The sequence below is a fragment of the Rattus rattus genome, chromosome 7 (assembly GCF_011064425.1).
Source record: "Rattus rattus isolate New Zealand chromosome 7, Rrattus_CSIRO_v1, whole genome shotgun sequence".
Taxonomy (NCBI): domain Eukaryota; kingdom Metazoa; phylum Chordata; class Mammalia; order Rodentia; family Muridae; genus Rattus; species Rattus rattus.
In genome coordinates, this window is record NC_046160.1 from 93,065,087 (window position 1) to 93,087,114 (window position 22,028).

A 22,028-nucleotide genomic window follows, 5' to 3' on the forward strand; every position below is an offset into this window, starting at 1 on the left:
CACCATTGCCCCTCAGCTTCTGCCCTTTCCTGTGCCTCAGTGTGCTTTCCCAGACTCGGGCTCACGGTTAGCATCCCACTTCCTCCTACTGGCCTTGGTCACAGACCCCATGGCTGATGCTCCCACAACCAGGTAGTAGTTTTGAGGTGTGTGTTCTGAGGCTATCTTTTGGGGGAGCGCAAGTTTCTCTGTGCAGTCCTGGCTGTCCTGGAACTCCCTCTGTAGTTTAGGCTGGCTTCAAACTCAGCGATCCACCTGCCTCTGCCTCCCATGCCTGGCAAAGTTATCTAATTCTGGTTTCTCCCAAAAGCAGGGTGGAAGGAATAACCTCATGAGTGACTAAGAAATGGATATGAGGGGTTGGGGATTTAGCTCAGTGGTAAAGCGCTTGCCTAGCAAGCACAAGGCCCTGGGTTGGGTCCCCAGCTCCGAAAAAAGGAAAAAAAAAAAAAAGAAATGGATATGATAGGACAATGTGTTTATTAATCTTGAAAAGCTATAGAAATTACTGTTTCCTTTAAAAATCACAAATAACCACTTATTTATGATAATTACTTGTAATAACTATCATTCATCAGCTATCATAATACTGCCGAGGGGTTCTTTTTTTTTTTCATCCAGCAAATGTTAATTCAGCACTGGCTTTGGTGAGGCACAGTTCCCAGCAATGGGATGGGAACGTAATGTAGATACAATTGATTATTGCCTTCTTATATTTGGCTGGGCTCCCTAGGGACCGAGGAGATGGCTCAGTGTACATGGTGTTTGTTGCTCAAGCCCGAGGACCAGAACTTGGAGCCCAGCACCCATGTAAAAGCTGGGTGTGGCAGCACATGCCTGTAACCCCAGTACTGAGAAACGGAGGCAAAGAATCCTCTGGGCTTTTTGATCCACCACCCTAACCAATCAGTGAGCTCCAGGTCCAGTTAGAGGCCTTGCCTCAAACACTGAGGCAGAAGAGCTGGAGAGGTCTCAGGGGTTACCATCACGAGCTGCTTTTGCGGGGGTCCCAGGTTCAGTTCCCAAAATTCACGTGGTGCCTTACAACCTTCTGTAACTCCAGTTCCGACCTCCGAGGGCTCTGTGTGCACACATACATACAGGCAAATGCTTATACACATAAAATAAAACAGGAAATGGGTGGGAAGTAACAGTGGAAGGCACTGCCACTGATCTCTAGCCTTTACACGAGTATGCACAGGCACAAACACCTGAACACTTGTACATGTACACACATACACACTATGTGTCCATGCAACTTAAAAAAAAAACAACAACAACTCTCTAGCCAGAGTGGGGAGCCCACTGCAGTTACTAAAAGCCCAGGAGGACCAGAGTGGCTAAAAGACAACAGGATGCTGAAGACCCTGGGGGCACAAGGTACGAGCCTGGTCACATTCATATTAGCATCCTTCTTGACTGACCAAAGTGTACTCAGTCGGTGACCTCTGGGGCCTGCTGTCCCTTGCCTCATCAACCAGGAGCGGGAAATGAAGGGTGAGCCAGCCGATGAGTTGTGGTAGCGATTCCTGCACTCCGTGAAACATGAGAGTCTGGCTGAGGACAGCTTTGCCTCCTTCCTGTCCTGGGGTGAACTTTTTAGCTTCAGGTTTTCACCCCTGAAAGAGACACTTGTTATGACAGATGCAGGATGTCAGGACCACGGTGCAGACTCTCTGGAGAGGAGGAGCTGGGTGACCTGGAGAGCAAGATAAAGGGCCTCGACCCCAGGTCCAAGCAAGTGCTGTGGGGAACACTGTCCCTTGTGGACCCATCAGGACACCTGCTGGTTCTCTGGTTCAGCCAACAAATGTTTTTTGAGCTCCTACTATGCGCTAGACCTGTGCTGGGCTGGTGCTCAGTATGTAGTAACTGATGAGCTGTAGTCTCCAGCCTTCTTTTGTGCATCATTTGAGAAATGTTTTGCTATGTCTTTTCTTTCTTTTTTTCTTTTTTTATTTATTTATTTTTTTCCGGAGCTGGGGACCGAACCCAGGGCCTTCTTTCTTTTTTTTAGATTTGTTCATTTATTATGTATACAGTATGCTGCCTGCATGTTTGCCTGCAGGCCAGAAGAGGACACTAAGTCTTATTACAGATGGTTGTGAGTCACCACGTGGTTGCTGGAAATTGAACTCAGGACCTCTGGAAGAGCAGCCAGTGCTCTTAACCACTGAGCCATCTCTCCAGCCCGATCTTAGATCTTAATCTGAGTGTGTGTGTGTGTGTGTGTGTGTGTGTGTGTGTGTGTGTGTGTGTTCAAAGGTGTAAAGACATAAACTGTGCCATTGATCATGTGTGGAGGTCATAGGACAGCCTCAGGGGTCGGTTCTCTTCTTCCACCTTGCTTGAGAAGACGTTTCTTATTGTTTGCCACTATGTACACCACACTAGCTAACCTGGTATCTTCTAGGGATTCTCCTGTCTCCCCAAAACCCATCTCACTGTAGGAATGCTGAAGTTCCTGACTCCTGCTACTATGTCCAGTTTTACATGGCCTCATGCTGTCAGTACAGGAGCTTTACCCTCTGAGCCATCTCCCTAATCTTCTCTTTCCTTTCTAAGATTAGGGTTTTTATTCATTTTTGTTTGTTTGCTTGCAATATGGTCTTGCTGTTATCCAGGCCATCCTTAAACCCTCGAGCTCCCTCTCGTTAGACTCCGGGATCCCACGAGTGCGCCATCTCAGCTGGTTTAAGGTTTTGATCTTTTGCCGGCATCTGCTAGGATTTCAACTCAATCTTGGTCAGTGTTGAGAAGACTCCTCTGGAATGGGGGGCCTGGTGCACTGTAATGTGGGACACAGGAAATGGCACGATGTTGATCTTGAAGGAAGTTCATTCTCAGGAGAGTGAGGTACTCCAAGTCTACAAGGAGATGCACACCGCTGGCCTCATCCCTACTTCTCGGTCATTCTGTAGACACAGAGCACCAGCATCGTGCTGTGTGGACTCATGAGCCAGCAGAGCTTGGAGCCAAAGAATCCTCTTTACTTATGTGTTTCCCAACCTCGGGCGTTTTGCTCTATCAGCCAGATGGACCAATAGATTGTTCTTTCCATTTCATGAACAGGCAAGAGAGACAGGGAAGTTCCTGGCATTTTATATTTCTAGAAGGTTTTTGTTTGTTTGTTGCTGTTGCTGGTTTTTTGTTTTGTTTTGTTTTGTTTGCTTGGGACAGGGTTTTTCTGTCCGTGATTGTTCTGGTGCTCACTCTGTAGAGGAGGCTGGCCTCAAACTCAGAGATCCACTTATCTCTCTCTCTCCTGAGTGCTGGGATTAAAAGTGCCTGGCTGCTGCTTCCTCCTCCTCCTCCTCCTCCTCCTCCTCCTCCTCCTCCTCCTCCTCCTCCTCCTCCTCCTCCTTCCTTTTTAAAGCTGATTTTACTTGTGAAGAGTTTGGTGTGAGCAGCTGCCTAGCTCGGTGTATCTGTGGGGGAGCTCTCCAAAAGATCTGAATTCCCCTTGTTAATTTTGTTCGACTGGTTTTTGGTTTTGAAACAGGAGTCACCATGTAGCAGGCTGGTCTTAAACTTGGGATGCTTCTCCTGAGTTGCCTGGACGCTGGTTTACAGGTGCGTGCCTATGCTATTTTTAGTTCACATAACCTCAAGGGTCTAATGTTAAGGCCTGGTGAAGGAGAGGAGGCTCCATATCACGGGAGAGTTTCCCCTCTCCACTCCATTTTTAGCAGCTTCTTGACTAGTGAAAGCCAAGCCCAAGATAGGCAGGAGGACAGATGACAAACCTATGTAGAGTTCTTGCTTTTATCACAGTCCTCATGACCAGACCCATCTGGATGACCTCATTGGCTGGATGCAAACACAGAGGAAAGGTCTCCTTGGTTACACACAAGCTCCTTGGTGGGGGGGGGGTGTCAGGGACACAGTTTATGCTTCTGGACCTCAAAGCAGCAGCACACACAGTTCTGCACTTGGGCACTCGATGAGGCCTAATTGAACTGATCAGCTGATTGGAAACAACACCGACAGAGTCGAAGTGCCTAGAAAGACAATCTCCCAAAGGCTGCCGGCCAGTGGGGTCAGGGAAGGCTCAGGAAACAAGTTACTGCAAATCAGTGTGTTTGCTCAGTCCCAAGACAAAAGTGAACGACTGAAGTATTGTTTTAGAACAGGACAAAACTGTAAACCTAATAATGGGGGACTAGCTAAGCTGACTAGGTTATATATTAAGATTTTGAAAGGGTCTGTAGTTATTTAAAGGCAAGGGTGTTGTCTATTTCAATACAGAGAAATGCACACCAGATACTAAAGTGGGAAAACCATAATCTGTAGAGAATGCAGAAATACATATGTGTGCGTGCGTGCACGTGCACACACACACACACTCACACACTCACACACTCGAAACGACAAGAAGAGGGCTTGGCTACGCAGTAGCTCATTTTCAGATTTTAGACGGGTATTGTTTAATTATTTTATATGTATGGGTATTTTGCCTGCGTGTATGTCTGGAGACCACATGCATGCCTGGTGCTCATGGGGGCCAGAAGAGGGTGTCAAATCTCCTGGAACTAAGGTTACCAACAGTCGTGAGCCACCATATGGGTGCTGTGAATAGAACCTGGATTCTCCAGAATAGATCTAAGAGCAGCTGGTGTTCTTCACTGCTGAGCCATCCACCCGGGCTTCACATCTTTAAAATTGCGCTTTTAACTATTTATGGTGGGGCAGTAGCAGGGGCAATTCCATAATATGCATGACGTGGAGGTCAAAGGATGGGTCAAAGGTTGTCAGGCCCAGTGGTTAGTGCTTTTACTTGCTGAGACATCTTGCTGGCCCAGTAGCTCATGTTTTAAAATGTACAGAACAAAGGGACTGGGTATAATAGAGTCAGGTGTCATAGGAGAGATGACCCAAGGATTATAGTCTAGACTATATGGCCTTGAGCCTTCCTCTGTCCTCCTCAGCTTGTCATCAATGTGGCAAGAACTATATATAACATTTGCCCTGCCTGTCTCAATAGGGAAGGATGGATTTAAAGCAATCTGGAATCTTTCTATACCCCCATGACATATATTCATAAATTCATGTATAAAAGTAATAGTCGCTTCGCTAATAGGGTCTAATTCACATATGGCTCAGAAAATACAAAATATACAAGATGAAAGAGAATGTTTTGGACTGGGCATGATGGTGCTTCCCTTTAATTCTAGCACTCAGGAGGCAGAGGCAAGAGGAACTGTGTGAGTTTGAAGCCAGCCTGATCTATATAGTGGAGTTCTAGGTCAACCTGGCTGCCAAGTGAGCCCCTGTCTCAGAGATAGATAGATAGATAGATAGATAGATAGATAGATAGATAGATAGATAGATAGATAGATAGGCAGATACTGAGAGATAATCAGAGAAACAGAGGCAGACAGACTGATACATACAGAAAGGGGGGAAGAAAGGAGGGAGGGAGAGAGAGACAGAGACAGACAGACACACACAGAGACAATATTTCTCCTGATTTCAGACATTGCACATCACACACTGGACAATCACTGTCTCAGCTAATCTCTTCACGTCTCTGAGATGCCAGACTATTATTAGCTCCATTTTCAGATGGTGCCTAGACAGGTTATATAATATGCTCCAATGAATGAGTCAGGGACCCGAATTCAAAGTCAAGTCCAAAGTCTGGGATTCCGAGTCTTTTGCTGGGCAGTCGAGAAGTTCTCAGGGCACATGGATTGCAGATGGCAATGTCTGAGAAAGGGGGTGAAGGTAGACATCTGTGAATACGAAGCAAGCTGACTCCTTCCTGGTCCTTCACTGTCTCTCGGTTGCCCTTCCCCTCATCCTAGCACCTTCTGGACAACAAAATGAGCTCTCATCTCTGGGGATGCAACAAAAGCCAGGACTGGGTCAAGTGCCTTCAGCAGAGTTAGAGGGAGAAAAAAGATTACACGAATAACTGGAAGGGACCTACAGACATGCCACTCCGAAGATGAGGAGGTATCTCTTAGGAAGCGAAGGCAGGCGCGATGAGATGTTCTAGTACACGGTGCCATCTGGTCCTGCTGGTCAGCAGGCATGAGATCCTGGGGGAACAGATTGAGAGAAAGTCAGCAGAACAACTTCTACTGTCATTGTGTTTTCACATCTAAAGGGATCCAAAGAAAAGGCTGCCACTTCAGTGTCTAATGGGTCCAGACAGGCTCCTCCCTCCCGCCTTGATGCTTGACAGCTCACACCGTTACGGAAGCGGCCAATGAGAAAGGCACGAGATGCCGGGGACTAGCTGACCTTGACTGCCTGCATCTGAAATACTCCTGTGTATCCCACCGCGGAGAGAGACAGCAACTAAATTGGATTAATCCCAAAGGGATCAGTCTGTATCTCGGAGTATTTATAAAATTTGAAAGATCTAGGTGCTTCACGGGCAGCACTTGCTCGAGCTTTAAGCGGTTAGCACAAAGCTCTGGAGTGGGTAAAGCTACGCTGAGCAACTGGACGGACTGTGTCAGGTCTGTGGAGGAGTTGTGAGGCTTGAGGCTTCACATGAATAGTGAAAAATCATATGCATATACATATACATTTATATACATATATGCTAAAGAATATATATACTAAGTCCTCACCTAACTGCAGGCTGACCAGCAGCCACATCGTACTTTATAGGAATCATAACTCACCTGCCTTGGTTCTGCTTCTATGATTGCAAGGCTTTCTGCTCCCCTTGAGCAAATAGAAATACCACGGTGACACAATTGTGCCCTGTTCTTATTAAAAATTTCCATATCCTGTCATTTTGGTAACAGCCTTGTCAGTTACTGTCAATGTGAAGTACCAAATGTGTTGATTTTTACCTTTATAAACCCCCTGCTCACTCGGCTTGGGGCAGCGTCTTTAGACTTCTGGTCATGCCCGCGGCTGGGTCTGTGTGGTTCAATTGAAACTTCAGATTCATAAAGAGTTCTCATACTGGTCTCTTTTTCTTGGGTGAGAACAGCCTGGCTACAATGGCCCATGAGATAGGAAGAGAGTTTGAGGGCCAAAGGCAGAAAAGAAGAAGATAAAATGCTTTAAATGGGTTTGCACATGTAATCCAGTTTTAGAGTGCTTGCCTGGCATGCATGAGGCCCTGGGTTCAATTCCCAGTACCACATAAATGGGTATGGTGGTGTAAACCTCTCATCTCAGCCCAGCATCTGTGTAACCCAAGGTCCTTCTTGGCTATGGTAACTTTGAGGCCAGCCTGGGTGGCATGAAACCATATCTCAAAAACCAAAAAGATCAACAACAACAACAACAACAAAAAATTTTAGAAGTGAGGTGTGCACTCTTGGGCATATATGTGAAGGATGCTCCATTATAAAACAAGGATAACTGCTCTACTACGTTAATTGTGGCTTTATTCATAACAGCCAGTAACTGGAAACAACCTAGACGCCCCGCAACAGAAGAGTGGATAAACAAGATGTGGTACATTTACAAAATGGAGTCTTACTCGGTGGTTTAAAAAAAGAAATCATGGAATTACAGGCAAATAGATATGATTAGAAAAAAAAATCATTCCTGAGTGAGTAACCCAGACCCAGAAAGACAAGTACGTTATGTATTCACTTATAAGTGGGTATTAGCTGTTAAGTAATGATGATCAAGCTATAACCCACAAACCCAGAAAGGTTAGGTAAAAAGGAGGGCTATGGGGGAATCTTCCTGAGAAGTGGAAATAGAATAGATTCTGGGGGTGGACGCGGGGTGGGTGGAGGTGGGAGTGGAAGGATCAGGTTGAGGAGAAGGGATTAAAGGAGAGAATGCAAAGAGACAGCTGAAGTGTGTGTGTGGGGTGGTATTGGGGGAGTGGTGTGGAAACCCAGTACAGTGGAAACTCCCTGAGGTCTATGAGGGTGACCCCAGTGAGGACTCCTAGCAATAGAGGATATGGAGTCTGAACTCTCCAGTGGTGGGAGGGGTTACGCTGGGTTGAGTTGTTGGCTGAGGAAGTCTCAAGGAGATCCCTAAACACCCCAGGCTGATGCTAGGACAGGAGGTCGCCCTCTGAAGACGCCAGCAGGGCCCCATCGCCTAGGACAACTTCCATTCAGCTCTTGAACATGGAAAGGTCTAGCCGGTGAGGGCTTGGAGCTTTCACCCCTACATTCTAGTCTCATGGGCACGAGAAGGAACTCTGCAGGCTGTAGAAGGATCACCACAGCCACAAAACTGTCCACCTACGATCTGTCCTGCCTGAAAGATGTGCTAGGGCAATGGTGGCTCAGAGCATCTGGGAGTGGCCAACCAATGCCTGGTTCAACTTGAGGTCTACCCCACAAGAGGGAGCCCATGCCCTACACTGCCTGGATGACCAGGATCCAGAGACTGAGACTGTATGACCCAAATACCAAGGTAGAACAAAACATGACTGGCAAAAAAAAAAAAAAATTCAATGCAGTGCAATGATTCTTAATGACATTCTGCTATACTCACAGATCAGTGCTTTGTCTGGTCATCGTAAGAGAGGCCTCCTCTGGCAGCAGATGGGAGTGGAGACCCACAGCCAGACATTATGTGGAGAGTCTAAATTGGAGGTCTCCACAGGGTGCCTTCCCTAGATTGGAGAACCCCATGGAGAAGGGGAGGAAAGAGTCAGCGGGGATGGAGTACACTGGGAGAACGTGGCCTACTGTATCAATTAAGCAGGACTCACACGGGCTCACAGAGACAGAAGCTACAAGCATGAGGCCTGCATAGATCGACACCAGACATGGGTATCTGCATGTATGTATGGCTGTTAGCTGCATAGATCTGCACCAGACATGGGTATCTGCATGTATGTATGGCTGTTAGCTGCATAGATCTGCACCAGACATGGGTATCTGCATGTATGTATGGCTGTTAGCTGCATAGATCAGCACCAGACATGGGTATCTGCATGTATGTATGGCTGTTAGCTGCATAGATCTGCACCAGACATGGGTGTCTGCATGTATGTATGGCTGTTAGCTGCATAGATCTGCACCAGACATGGGTATCTGCATGTATGTATGGCTGTTAGCTGCATAGATCTGCACCAGACATGGGTGTCTGCATGTATGTATGGCTGTTAGCTGCATAGATCAGCACCAGACATGGGTATCTGCATGTATGTATGGCTGTTAGCTGCATAGATCAGTTCAGACATGGGTATCTGCATGGCATGGCTGTTAGCTGCATAGATCTTGCACCAGACATGGGTGTCTGCATGTATGTATGGTTGTTAGCTTGCATAGATCTGCACCAGGCACATGGTGTCTGCATGTATGTATGGCTGTTAGCTTATAGATCTGCACCAGACATGGGTGTCTGCATGTATGTATGGCTGTTAGCTGCATAGATCTGCACCAGACATGGGTATCTGCATGTATGTATGGCTGTTAGCTGCATAGATCTGCACCAGACATGGGTATCTGCATGTATGTATGGCTGTTAGCTGCATAGATCTGCACCAGACATGGGTATCTGCATGTATGTATGGCTGTTAGCTGCATAGATCTGCACCAGACATGGGTATCTGCATGTATGTATGGCTGTTAGCTGCATAGATCTGCACCAGACATGGGTATCTGCATGTATGTATGGCTGTTAGCTGCATAGATCTGCACCAGACATGGGTATCTGCATGTATGTATGGCTGTTAGCTGCATAGATCTGCACCAGACATGGGTATCTGCATGTATGTATGGCTGTTAGCTGCATAGATCTGCACCAGACATGGGTATCTGCATGTATGTATGGCTGTTAGCTGCATAGATCTGCACCAGACATGGGTATCTGCATGTACGTTAGCTTTTTGTTCTTGGGAGATTCAGAACAGTGGGAGGAAGCAAATCTCTCACTCCTTTGCCTGCTCTTGAGACTCTTCCTCCTATTGGGTTGCCTTGTCAGCCTCGATAGGAAGGCTTTGACCTTGTCTTATTGTATCTTGTCCTGTCCTGTCTGGCTGTTGTCTCTTGGAGACCTGCTCTCTTCTGAAGAGGATCTGGGGGAGAGGGGAGCTTGGGGGGAGCTTGGAGGAGTAGAGAAAGAGAGGAAACTTTGGTTGGGATGTATTGTATGAGAGAAGAATCTCCTCTCTCTCTGTCTCTCTCTGTCTCTCTGTCTCTCTCTGTCTCTCTGTCTCTGTCTCTCTCTCTCTCTCTCTCTCTCTCTCTCTCTCTCTCTCTCTCATTCTCTCCCTCTCTCTTTCTTCTGAAAGAGGGCTGTTCTGTGTAACTTCAGTTGTCCTAGAACTAGTTCTGTAGATCAGGCTGGTCTTGGACTCACATAGATCCTATTGCCTCTGCCTACTGAATGCTGGGGCTAAAGGTGTGTGCCAACACTGCCCGGCAAAGAATCTATTTTCAATTAGAAGGAGGAGGAGGGGAGGAGACGGAGGAGGAGGAGGAGGAGGAGGAGGAGGAGGAGGAGGAGGAGGAGGAGGAGGAGAGGAGGAGACAGAGGAGGAGACGGAGGAGGAGGAAGAGGAGGAGGAGGAGGAGGAGGAGGAGGAGGAGGAGGAAAAGCAGTGTGGCAGATTCTGAATTGTTCACAGAGGAAGTTTTTGCTGCTATACAGAGTGGAGAGACAGGCTGTAGCAAGCAAGAGAACCTGTTGATATAAACCAGAAGAGAGTTTATTAGAACCCATGAGAGAAACTCCCCAGTGTTAAAAGAAAAGCTGAGAAAACAGAAACCCAAATATGTCCAAACTTCCAGAGAGTAGGAGTTAATGGACCTCCAGCTTAGGGTCTGGGGTGAGGCACCAATGAAGGAAAACAATGCTGGCTGTTCTGTTTCAGACCTGAGGAGAATACTCACCAAGACCACATCCAACAGGAAAGAGGGCTTTCTGCAAAGTGGAGTCTTGTGACTAATAAGGAATATGCTTCCACTAATATGCTTTGTTTTGTCAGTTTGGGTGTTAAAGGTTCCATGTTCTAGCACACCCCTTAGTCTCAGGCACACTAGAATAGCAGGTTACTTGGTAACCAAGGCAATGAACTAAAATGAAAAAATCTCCCAAAGACCTAACCTGCAAATTGCTTAATAACACAGATGTATAACATTGCAGCTTGATACACTTGCTGGGCTGAATGGAACCTACTACCCCTCTTGCTAACTGAACTTCTGCTGTGGGTACTTTCACACACAGCCTGGGAGAGGAAAGGTCAGTATGTATTCTCAATAAAATGAATCAAATCTGTGTAATGGCACTGTCAAAGGGGCCCAGTGTCTTGTCAAACGCTGTCTTAGTTATTGTTCTATTGCTGTGTAGAGATACCTTGACCAAGGCAATTTGTATAAGAGAAAACATTTAATTTGGGCTTGCTCACAGTTTTAGAAGCTTAGTCCTTTATCATCATGGCAGGCAGCATGGTTCTGGAGATGTGGCTGAGAGTCACATCCTTGTCTACAGGCAGAGAGAATGAGCCCAGGCCTGGTATGGGCTTTTGAAACTTCCAAGTCCATCCCTACTTCCCCCAACAAGGCCACACCTCATAATCCTTCTAATCCATTCAAATGATGCCACTCCCTTGTAACTAAACATTCTAATATATGAGTCCATGGGATTATTCCTATTTAAACCACCACAAATGCTATACAGATAGATGGTAAGTGGTAGGAACAGCGGTTAGAACTCAAGTCCATCTGGCTTAACACATGTGATGTCCACCACTCACGTCCTTCTGTGGCATCTTCTAACACTGCCAAGACCCCTGAGATTCCACAGGTTTGTAGGAAGGAAGGGATCTGAGCACTCAGTTCACTTCAGGGTGCCCTCAGTAGCCATCTTATAAAGGATCAGGTGGGGCAGATATGTTTGCAAGTTTGCAGCTCCTCAGAACCCACAGTGCTATCTATCCTAAAGCAATGATGCTCTCATGACGCTGGGAGAGAAAAGGTTTCAGAGGCCAGGGAAGCCTGCTTTTCAGTTCTGCTGGTCTCAATCCGTGACCTGGCCTCTAAGAAACAAGGCAGGTGCTAACAGTATGAGCACTTCCAGGATTTGCTGGCAGCCTGCTGGCACTTGGTCCTACTCCTCAGGAAGTAAGACCTGTAAGGACCTGGGCAAGACCCTGCCTCTTTTTTTTAGAACTTTGCTACATTTAGTTAAGTCTCCCTCAAAGGTATGTGTAGTAAAGGTCTTCAACCAGCAGCAGTATTGGGAAGTAATGGACCTTTAACAGGTGGAGCCTATTTAATCATAGGGTGTGAGTTTGTTTGTGAAGGGGGTATTGGTAACCTGACCCTGTCTCCTCCTTTATAACTGGCCATGGGGGTGACAGGTCTCATCTGACATGCACATGGATGGTGGTCTGTGCTATAACAGGCCTAACATTAAGGATTGAAATCTCCAAGACTGTGAGCTAAAATAACTCTTTCTCTTCAGCATATGGTAGATCCTTAACCAGAAGCTCCCTGTTCAATAGGTGTGATTAAAGCGGGAGCAAAGCCTAGGCATTCTCGGTGAATTTTCCTTCTGTACACTATTTGACTCTAAAATGTCATTCTTTCCGAGGTCAAGATAACACACCGCCTGAAAGAACCAATCAATACAGCACGAAAGCTCCAAGAAGACACTAGCAAGGCTCCTTAGTGACTTAGTGAACTCAGAAAAGGGAGCAGGTCTGTCAGTTGCTCTACGATGGCAGCCACAGACAATGACTGGAATAGTCTGAATGAATTCCTAGTCTCAGGTCCCCGAAAGAGCCTAAGATACTCTGGAATGCAAATCTCACTTATCAGTTGGTCATGTTGGTGGCTCATGCCTTTAATCCCAGCACTAGGAATGCCGAGGCAGGAGGATCACTGTAAGTTTTAGGCCACACAGTGAGCTTCAATATAGCCTTTGTTACAGTGTTAGGCTCGATCTTAAGAAAAATAAATCATTCATCATGAGGTCTCTTAAACACCCACTATGTTCTGGCCTTGTTCTGTTCCAAACCCAGCTGAGGTTGCTCAAGCATAGAAAACATTTGTGTTTTCAGGACAGTGGGAATCAAGCCCATCTCTGAAAGCATCAAAGAATGGCAAAGTCCTGTGTAGTTCTTGGGTACCCTTACCTGTCCCTGAAGATAAGCAGGGTCTCTTGGAAAGTCCTCCATGGAGAAGCATCCGTACATGGCATAACTGATAGGGTCCCTGTCACCATCTTCCTCCCCGATCATCCATCATTGCTGCTAGCCTGGTCCCTACCCTTGGAGATGATGGATATGGAATTGAGGAGCTAAAGTGGTGACTCCTCTGGCCTGTCTGAGTTTGTGGAAGGGCCTGGCAAAGGGTTCTTGCCTTGCCACAAAGAGGTTTCATCTGGTAGTTTCAAACCCTCGGAGAGTACATACAGCCAGAGGCCCAGACATCTCTTCAAGTTGAAAATAGGATCATTGAGAAAAGCCTGGGACAAAAATAAAACTGTGTAGGAAGGACAGAATGGGCGTCAAGGATAAATTTAGCATCCAGAGGCCAAGATTTCATAGCCTCCTCCACTGGGAGGGGTCTTTGACCAGTTGTCTTGGCTTGGCTGAGATGGCCTACATTATAGGCCCATGACACCCCATCCTGGTACTCACAGACATTTCCATTTAGCTTTGTAAATAGCATTCACATGAGCTGAGCTCAAGTCATCACCTGACTCCTCACAAATCCTCCTTGAAAGATCTGCTTGAGTCAAAACAAGATTTGTAAAGCTGGGAGCCTTGCCATGTGCCAGGTGTCAGCTGAGACCAGAGCATTTTGGCCTAGGAGTTCGGGCCAGCATAGGGCAATATAATGAAATGGCATTTCAGAAAAAAATGGGGGAGGGCGTTGGAAAGAAATGTGGTGAGTGAATCCAGGCCGGGCATGGTGGTGCACACTTTAATCCCAGGCCTTGGATTAAACAGCTGGATCTCTTTGAGCTAGACGTCATCCTGGTCTACATGGTAAGGTCCCGGAAAGCCAGAGCTAAACAGAGATTCCCGCCCCCACCGAAGAAAAGAGTGATGAATCCAAGGTTGTAGACTGAGTATCAACAGTCCTCCTCTATAAACAGGGACAGGTGGTGCCTGACTGAAGTGGAAGAGAATGTGTGGGCACTGGTGCCTAGCTGCAGTGCCACAGGAACCACAGCTGCAGTTAAGTGAGACCCCGCTCCTCTAGCCTTAGACCAGGGCCTCCATCTTCCTGTATCACCTCCCCCTGGCAGGCAGTCTGCTCGTCTTCTGGTTGCACCAGCACACGGGGCGGAAATGCACACTTTGAGAGATCCGCTCTGGAATGAAAAGTTCAAGTTCTAGTACTTTCTTCGTTGTCGTTAAACATCATTCAGACCTTGGCGTGAGCTCTCCTAGGCCATGTGTGTGAGTCCTGCATCTTTAGCCTTTGGGTTGGGTTGGTAGGGGAAGAGGAAAGGTGGGATTAAGGTGTCAAGAAAAGAGGCAGCCCAGCCAGGGGGCAGGCTATCAGTAAGGAGCTTGCTTTGCAGGTGTAAGGACTTGACTTTGGACTCCAGAACCTGCATAAAAGTTCTCTGGCCTGGCGCTGCACTTCTTGTAATCTCAGGGTCAGGAAGACAGAAACAATATTTTGGGGATTAGCTGGCTGGCCAGACTAGCCTAACTAGTGAGTTCTAGGACAATGAAAGACCCTGTCAGAGTGGGTGGATAGCATATCTGAAGTATGACACCTGAGGTTGTCCTCTGGCCTCCATATACTTGTACATACATGTGCACATGTACCTGACATACACAAATGGTGTGTGTGTGTGTGTGTGTGTGTGTGTGTGTGTGTGTGTGTGTGTGTGTGTGTGAATAACGGGGAAAAGCCACTCACTGAGCTGGCTACTTAAGAAGTCTTGGGTCCTCTCATTGTAGGTCCTGCACGTGTGCTCTCTCTCTCTCTCTCTCTCTCTCTCTCTCCACCCATCTCCTCTCTCCTCCCCTCTCCCTCTCCTCCCCCCCTCCCCCCTCTTTTTTCTTTCCTTTTGTTGTATTTTGTTTTGTTCTTCTAGGCAGGGTTTCTCTGTGGAGCCCTGGCTGTCCCAGACTGGATTTGAAGACCAGGCTGGCCTTGAACTCACAAAGATCCACTTGCCTCTGCCTCCTGAGTACTGGGATAAAAGGCATGCACCACTACACCCAGCCTGCCTCTTTCTATGGCTCCATTTAGACTTTCATTGTTTGTCTCTTTCTACAAAATCTTACTCTGAAAGAACTACCTTACTGGCTTGTTTATACTAACACACAAATGGTTATTAGGGTGCTCTCATTTTATAAGGAGACCAGCTATCAAAGAAATAAATACATTCGAGTGACTATGGGTACAGGAAAAGCAAAGGGTCTTCCCAATGTCTTAAATCACACTGTGATGCTCTGTACCCCGGCTATGGCACAGGGGGATAGCACATTTGGGTTTAGCAGATCAGACTGAATAACTTTATCTCTTTTTGAGGCAGGGTCTCTCCATGTAGCCCTGGCTGTCCTGGAACTCACTCCTGGACCAGGGCCTGAAGGACTTCTCAACTCTCCCTCTTCTTCCTGAAAGCAGGAAAGTAGTCAGGGGTATGGCAGGGGTCGGGCAGAGGACCTGACAGAGCCAAGCTCATGAAGTAGGAAAGGACTGCATTCTCCAAACGCCTTCTTAGTGAGTGTAACATAGGTTTGCTAGGAAGAAGTAGGGAACTGTATCTTCAAGTGTGGTTTTCATGTTATACAAAAGGGGTCTTTTTTTTTCTGAGTACCCATTAAGCCTCCTTCTCTAATCATGGGTCATACCAGGTTTTTGCCAATATGTCTAAAAGCTGCTCATCTCATGAACAAGTGTTCATAACCCGAATGCTGCTGGGACTCCACATCTACCTTGGTCTGGGACTGCAGGAGTTAGGGAGAATTGGAGTGGATTCAGGTGATTAGAGAGAGGGAGGGCTGATGGCAGGGCCACACGCCTTCGCCACCAGCTGTCCTGGTTCAGGAAGGTACGATGTAGAAACTGCCAAGTATGAAGGGCCCAACCTCCAGTAAGCCCTGGGAAAGGGGCCCCACAGTGGAAAAGATGGGTCACAGCCAGTCCAGGAACACAAACACCAGTATATTTTATGTGCACAGTTATGAAAAGGGAGAGACAGACTTACGGAGACATAGCAGGCAACGGGCTCACAAATTAGTCATGTGCCTTTCTCAAGAGCTGTCCAGCTGGAAGACAGTCCTAACCAATTCATAGGCCCTGTTACAAAGCCAGGGCCTACAGCTCCTCCAGGTAAGGGTGGCTTCAGGGTGGAAGGCACTCCCACTGCCTTACTCACAGTTCAGAGCTGGGCCTCTCACCTGCCTCCTGTGACAACACTTTGCACAGCCCAGACCTTCATAAATTGATTCTCACATGAACTGACCCACTCAGCAGTCTCCTGGGAGATCCATGAAGAGTGATGGACCAGGACAAAGGGGACTCACAGATGCTCCCTATATATTATTGCTGTGATTAAGCACAGGCCATTGTGACTCTCTGGCATGAGGAGGGGGCAGGGCACTGGAAGCCTAGCAGACATCCAAAGCAACTCAACCATGCAGGGCAGCATACATACTATCTGAAACTCCTACCTCGGGCTCAGAACATCAGAGGGAGGCTCCATAAACAGCCAGCAGACTCCCCACTGCTCAGAAGGGTTTAATTACCCCCACCTTCAAGCCCTGAAGAGAGCCAATGAGCAAGAGCTGAAGTCTAGACTACCCTGCAGGTCTGTGATCAGGCCTTAAGGTAGAGTCTCCTCTGGCTGGGGGTTCTGTGCCTATGAGGGGCCCTAGGAGCAACAGGGACCTAGGGAAGCAGACCACAATGCTGAGTATTTCCAGGCCAGCAGATCTGCTCTGGGAACCCCTCCTGACATGGGATTAATAGCGCTTTGAGAAAAAATGGTACTAGGGGATGCCTGAAGACAACTTCTGGAGCACTGAGACCTAGGGGCCACCCAATGGCGTTTTCTGGTTGAGAATTGGAGTCTTAATGCTGGGACACCTCAGCCAGCCAATAGATCAGTTGTGAAGACAGGTGTGAGGTGGCCTGGAGAGGTGTTAGGATTCAGGTAATTAAGATAATATGGAATTGGAGAAAATAAGGAACCTTCTCCACTTGTATATGGAAAGCGACCACTCCCATTGGAAACCTGAATCCCCATAACCCCCAAAGTCTTAGGGCCATAGCAAGTTTCCCTACGACAGAATAGTATCTGGTGATTTGAGAAGCCTACCAAGGGAAACACTTAGCATCTTACCCCAGACAGAGAAAACACAGGGAAAGGATGCCATAGAAGGTTATGTCTCCAAGTCTTTCCCCCAGCCTAGGACAGCACTGCTGCTGGCCCTGGCCTGGTGCTGTCTGCATGGTCCACAGGTGGTACGGTCATTTAAAAATGATCTATAATAAATAAGGGTTGATTTCAACCTCTGAGAGTCCCAGGGTGGCCTCATGGTATGCTACACTCTTTGATGGTCCCATCTTCTCAAAGAGTTTGGGACAAAAATGAGAAGGGGCCTGGATTTCACCTGTCCACTGCCAGCAATGGACCCATCATGGGGTAAAGTTACAATAACCAAGCTGACAAGGCCCATGAGTGTGACAGAGTTAAGACAACACTGTTTGAGAACAAGCTTATGGGGCCGGCCTGGAGTTGTAGGAAGAGCAGCCCTCAGGGTTGACTGCTGAGCTGAGGCTGTGGTACAACTCATCTCTTTTCCAGGGAAGGGCCTCTAAAGAGCCTCCCGTGGTCTTCTGTATCTGTCTTGTTATCTTTGAATCTCCTCTAGCTCATAGGAAGCCATACTGGCTAGCTGGCGGAAATAATAAACCAGTTTGGGCAAATAGGACCTAGAACTCCGCCCTTTGTTTCCCACTGTGGATCCACCACACACCTCTGGGCCTCGCTGGACATTGTGGGGGGATATTATGCATTTTCAGTAGGACCTCTGCAGGGAAGGGACACCAGACTATCATCCCTGGGTCAGGAAGACAGGGCGCCCCCAGTCATCAGAGGAAGGTGGAGGGAAGGCTGCAGCAAGGCAGGTGGGGTCCATTTCAGAGCTATGCCTCTGGCCACTGCTGTGTTCTATAGGGAGCTGGGAGAGGGGGAGGCTATGGTGACTGACACAGGAAAGGACAGCCTGCTAGTGGTAAATGTCTTGAACATAAGGGGAAACGCCACCGAACACACGGGGATTGAAACCTCCAAAAGCCCAAGGTTGGTGGGAATCCAGCACCACAGGGGCCCCCAGAAGGCCAAGGGAGCAGCGTGGGGCCCTGGGAGAGGGAGAGGAGCCAAAGGAAGCTTTCCTGGCCTTTGCACAACACCAGTGCCACCATGCAGCCCAATTGGCTACTGGGTCTCTCTCAGGCTGCAGCTCAGAGGCCCCCGGGGAGGTATTGGTTGCAAGCAAGCACCTGAATATTGCCTAATGGAACCAGCCAAAGCCCAGCTGAAGCCAGGGGGCAGGTGGGGCGGTGGCCCCAACAGCAGCCAAGGCCTTCTCAGACCTTGCCTCCCACCTGTGGCCCCGGAGTTCACGTCCCTTAGTTAGGACAGGTCTGCTGCTTCCAAAGTCATCCATCAAAGTCCAGTTGTTCGCTACCCAGCCCCCAGCCCCCCAGGATGTGTTGAGAGGCATGGATGAGTCTCAAAGTATTTCTGTTGTCTAGACACCCAACTCCCCAACACCCATCCCACTGCCCACCATGTGTGGTTATGTTTGCCCTACTGGGCTAAGACCCAGTTGGGGGCGGGGCTTGTGCTGAACCAAGGGGTAACCCCACCAGCTTGGTCTCTCTCTCTCTCTGTTCATGGGTTCCTACAAGAGACTTCAGGTCCTCACATTAATCTTCTGACTCAGTCAGTCTTGACGTGGCCATTGGCCAGGGCTGGTGGGCTGGCCGGCTCCCCGGGCTCCGCGTCCTTGTCAAAGCGCAGGCGGAGGGTGTTGCGGATGATAAACTGCTCCATGATGAGGGCCCCGCAGAACCAGGGCACAGCATACTCCAGGGTAATGAGGCCCATGAAATCAAAGTCGAACTGGGAGTAGTCCCAGGGACAGGCGTTGAACTGGCGTAGGATAAAGCCGGTAGTGAACTCCCACAGGTAGGTCCAGAGAGTGTAGATGACACAGCGCACCAGAAGAGGGCAGCGGCCTCGCAGGCGCAGGTACATGCGCTCCACGATCAGGATGGAGGTGCCGTAGATGAAGAGGGCCCACACGCTGGTGACCCCTGGGAACTTCCAGTTAAAATTCACCACGAACTCCCAGGCCGCTGTGAACATCACCTCGCAGAAGTAGCCATGGATGGCATATAGGTACCAGCGGGACAGCGCTGTCAGGGGCTCGGCAGAAGCCATGGTACCAACTGGGGCCTCCTGCTGGGGATACAGGGAGACAGATGAGGGACCCACCTTGCACCTTTCCCTGCCTCCTGCTTCCTATGGTGAGTGACTGGAGGGGATTTTAAGTCGTCCACCTTTCTTCATTCTCATTGGTACCTACCATAGCCCCAGTAGACTTTCTTCTGAGAAACTCTATTCAAATACAATGTGGAAATGCTCACTGAATCTCATATTTATGGTTACCTAAAGAGTTAGCTGCCCTGACCCATTGATCTCTTTCTCACCAGACCCACTGAAGACCTTACTTCTTCTTCCCCAACTACTCCAGGTCACTCATATTTCTGAGATCTAATATTCATCTCTCTCTGTCTGTCTGTCTGTCTCTCTCATACACACTATTTTAACAATTTTTTTTTCTTTTCTTTTTTTCGGAGCTGGGGACCAAACCAGGGCCTTGCGCTTGCTGGGCAAGCGCTCTACCACTGAGCTTAATCACCAACCCCTATTTTAACAATTTTTAACTGCCACTCTCTCCACTCCTCTTTCCCCCAGCTCCTGGCAGCCATTGTTTCAGTCTCTGTAAATTTAACAACACTTATAATTTTTCTCTTAGGCCGACTTAGTGAACTTAGTGTAATATGCTCAAGGTTTATTCCGGCTGCAGCCTGCACCTGAGCAAACCCCTTCTTTTCAAAGATGGAAGGACTTCCAGTGGATGGAACATTGTCTCTCCACTGTTCACAGACACCAGGTGACTTCCACTTTTGAACAGTGCTGTCACACACAGGCGAACGAGCGTCTGCTCAAGGCCCACTCCCAGCTCCTTTGGGTCTATACCTGGAAGTAGAATTGTTAGGCAACAGGGCAAGTTTGCTGTCTTTCTGAACAACCACAGTACTGGGTTGGACAGCACTCACATGACAACTCCAGTCCTAGGGGATCTGACATTCTTCTCTGGCCTCCGTGGGCACCACACACATGTGGTGCACATACATATGTGCATGCAAGCAAAACACCAATGTACATAAAAAATATATCCTCAAAAGCCGTGGCGCTGTTTTATACCCCTCACAGCCTTGGCAGAACGTGCACACACTCCAGCTTCTCTGTGTCCCTGTCAGCATTCGGGCTTTGTTTTCCTCAGAACGGCTGTCCTAGACTAGAAACCTAAATATGATATCATTGTGGTCACATTTTATTTTTAACTGCGACAGTAGATGGGGCTTGGCTGGCTCTTCTCTCCTCCTCTCTCAAACGCCACCACCGGTCTTCAAGCCTGGCTCCCCTCCCATCGTGCTTCCTCGTCTGGCCCTTAGGCCTCTGTCTTTCTTCTAGCTCTCTATTTAGAGGGTCTGGACCACTGTGGCCACTAGAAGAAGCCGCTGTCTATTTACTTTTTGATGCTTGAGCCCTTGAGATTCCACAGGCTCTCCAACTTCTGGGCGAACTCTTTTTGAGAGTGTGGCTGTTTAACAGTGCTGTTATCCAACTATGGCCCCAGGCCTCTCCTCTGTAAGCGTCTAGACAATACAATCTTGTTTATGCAGAGGGTAGTGTGGGAGGGCTTATGATTTATCAAGAATTAAGAAGTTTTGTCAGCTACTGTGGTCACCTGGCCACGGTACCAAACCTCTCTTCCAGGTAGGACAAGGGATGGAGTTTATCAAGGTGGCACCTGCTGTTTGCCCAGCTGACTGAGAATCCTAATGCCATCTTTTAGGCATCTCATTGCTGTGATACTTGCCCACCCTTGTGCCTCAACTATATTTTTAAAACACTGGCTCTTAATTGAAACGCATACGAAGCCAAGTGTGGCTGTATGTGTCTGTGACCTTAGTACTTGGAAGTCTGAGACAGGAAGGCTGCAAGTTCCAGCCTGGGAGACATGGCAAGACCCTGTATCGAAACAAAAACAGAAATGGGGGGTGGTAGGGTTTGCCTATCGTGCAGAGGCCCTGTATTTAATCCCCAGCACTGTGTAAACCAGACATGGCAGTACAACACTTAGGAGTTGAGGAGTAGAGGCAAGGAGGATCGGAATTTCAAGGTCATTCTTAACTACATAGTGAATTCTGGTCTAGCCTGAGCTGCAAGAGATCTGAGAGAGCATGGGTAGAGGTGAAGAGAGAGTAGACAGGGGAGAAAGGAAAGAGAGAAGGAGGGAGGGAGTTTTGCTCCTATTTTATATATGAGACGAGGAAGGAATATTATGGACCCCACACCCAAACCTGCTCTTGATTCCACTCCAGACTCAGCCTCTGCATAGCTCTGTATGCCTCCAAGGGCTCCCCCTTTCCTAATGAAACATGATAGCATCCTTGGCCTGACATTCAGGGCCCCAAATATACCTCCTCCACCTCATTCTCAGGACTCCCTGCCTGGATCGTGATTATTCTGTTTGGTATGCCTTCTCACACTGGCACCAGCACAGCCCCCTTGTCTGGGTGACTGTTAGAGCAAATGTCTCTTCTCTCAGGCCACCAATCCTCTTCCTCCTGAGTTTCCACAGCACCCTACCCTCTGATGCCAAATATTTTGTTCAGTTCCGTTTTCAGTCCCAAGCCAGACCTTATCCTCTTGGCTCTCAAAGCCTAGACATCTTCCCTCAGCGATACAACTAGATTCCTTCTCCTTCCTGGATACCTCTTGGTACCACAAGCTCCTTCCCAAATCAATTCCGTATCTTTACCCAAAACCGGTTTCTTTCCTTTGCCTGCTCCTGA

General features: G+C 48.1%; 1 protein-coding gene across 13 annotated transcripts in view; it reads right to left on the minus strand.

The window, feature by feature from the left end:
* Window positions 1-10,129: 10,129 nt before the first annotated feature.
* Window positions 10,130-22,028, minus strand: part of Tmem229b (transmembrane protein 229B) — a 48,809-nt gene continuing 36,910 nt past the window's right edge. For 7 of the 13 annotated variants that reach the window (XM_032907999.1, XM_032908009.1, XM_032908001.1 and 4 more), the window contains one exon: window positions 16,011-19,341. In XM_032907999.1, the coding sequence (XP_032763890.1) occupies window positions 18,817-19,320 (504 nt within the window). In that variant the 5' untranslated portion in view covers window positions 19,321-19,341 and the 3' untranslated portion in view covers window positions 16,011-18,816. Of the gene's footprint in view, window positions 10,155-14,832; window positions 14,864-16,010; window positions 19,342-22,028 lie in introns of those variants that run through there. The other 6 variants (XM_032908008.1, XM_032908004.1, XM_032908007.1 and 3 more) reach the window with 3 other exon arrangements.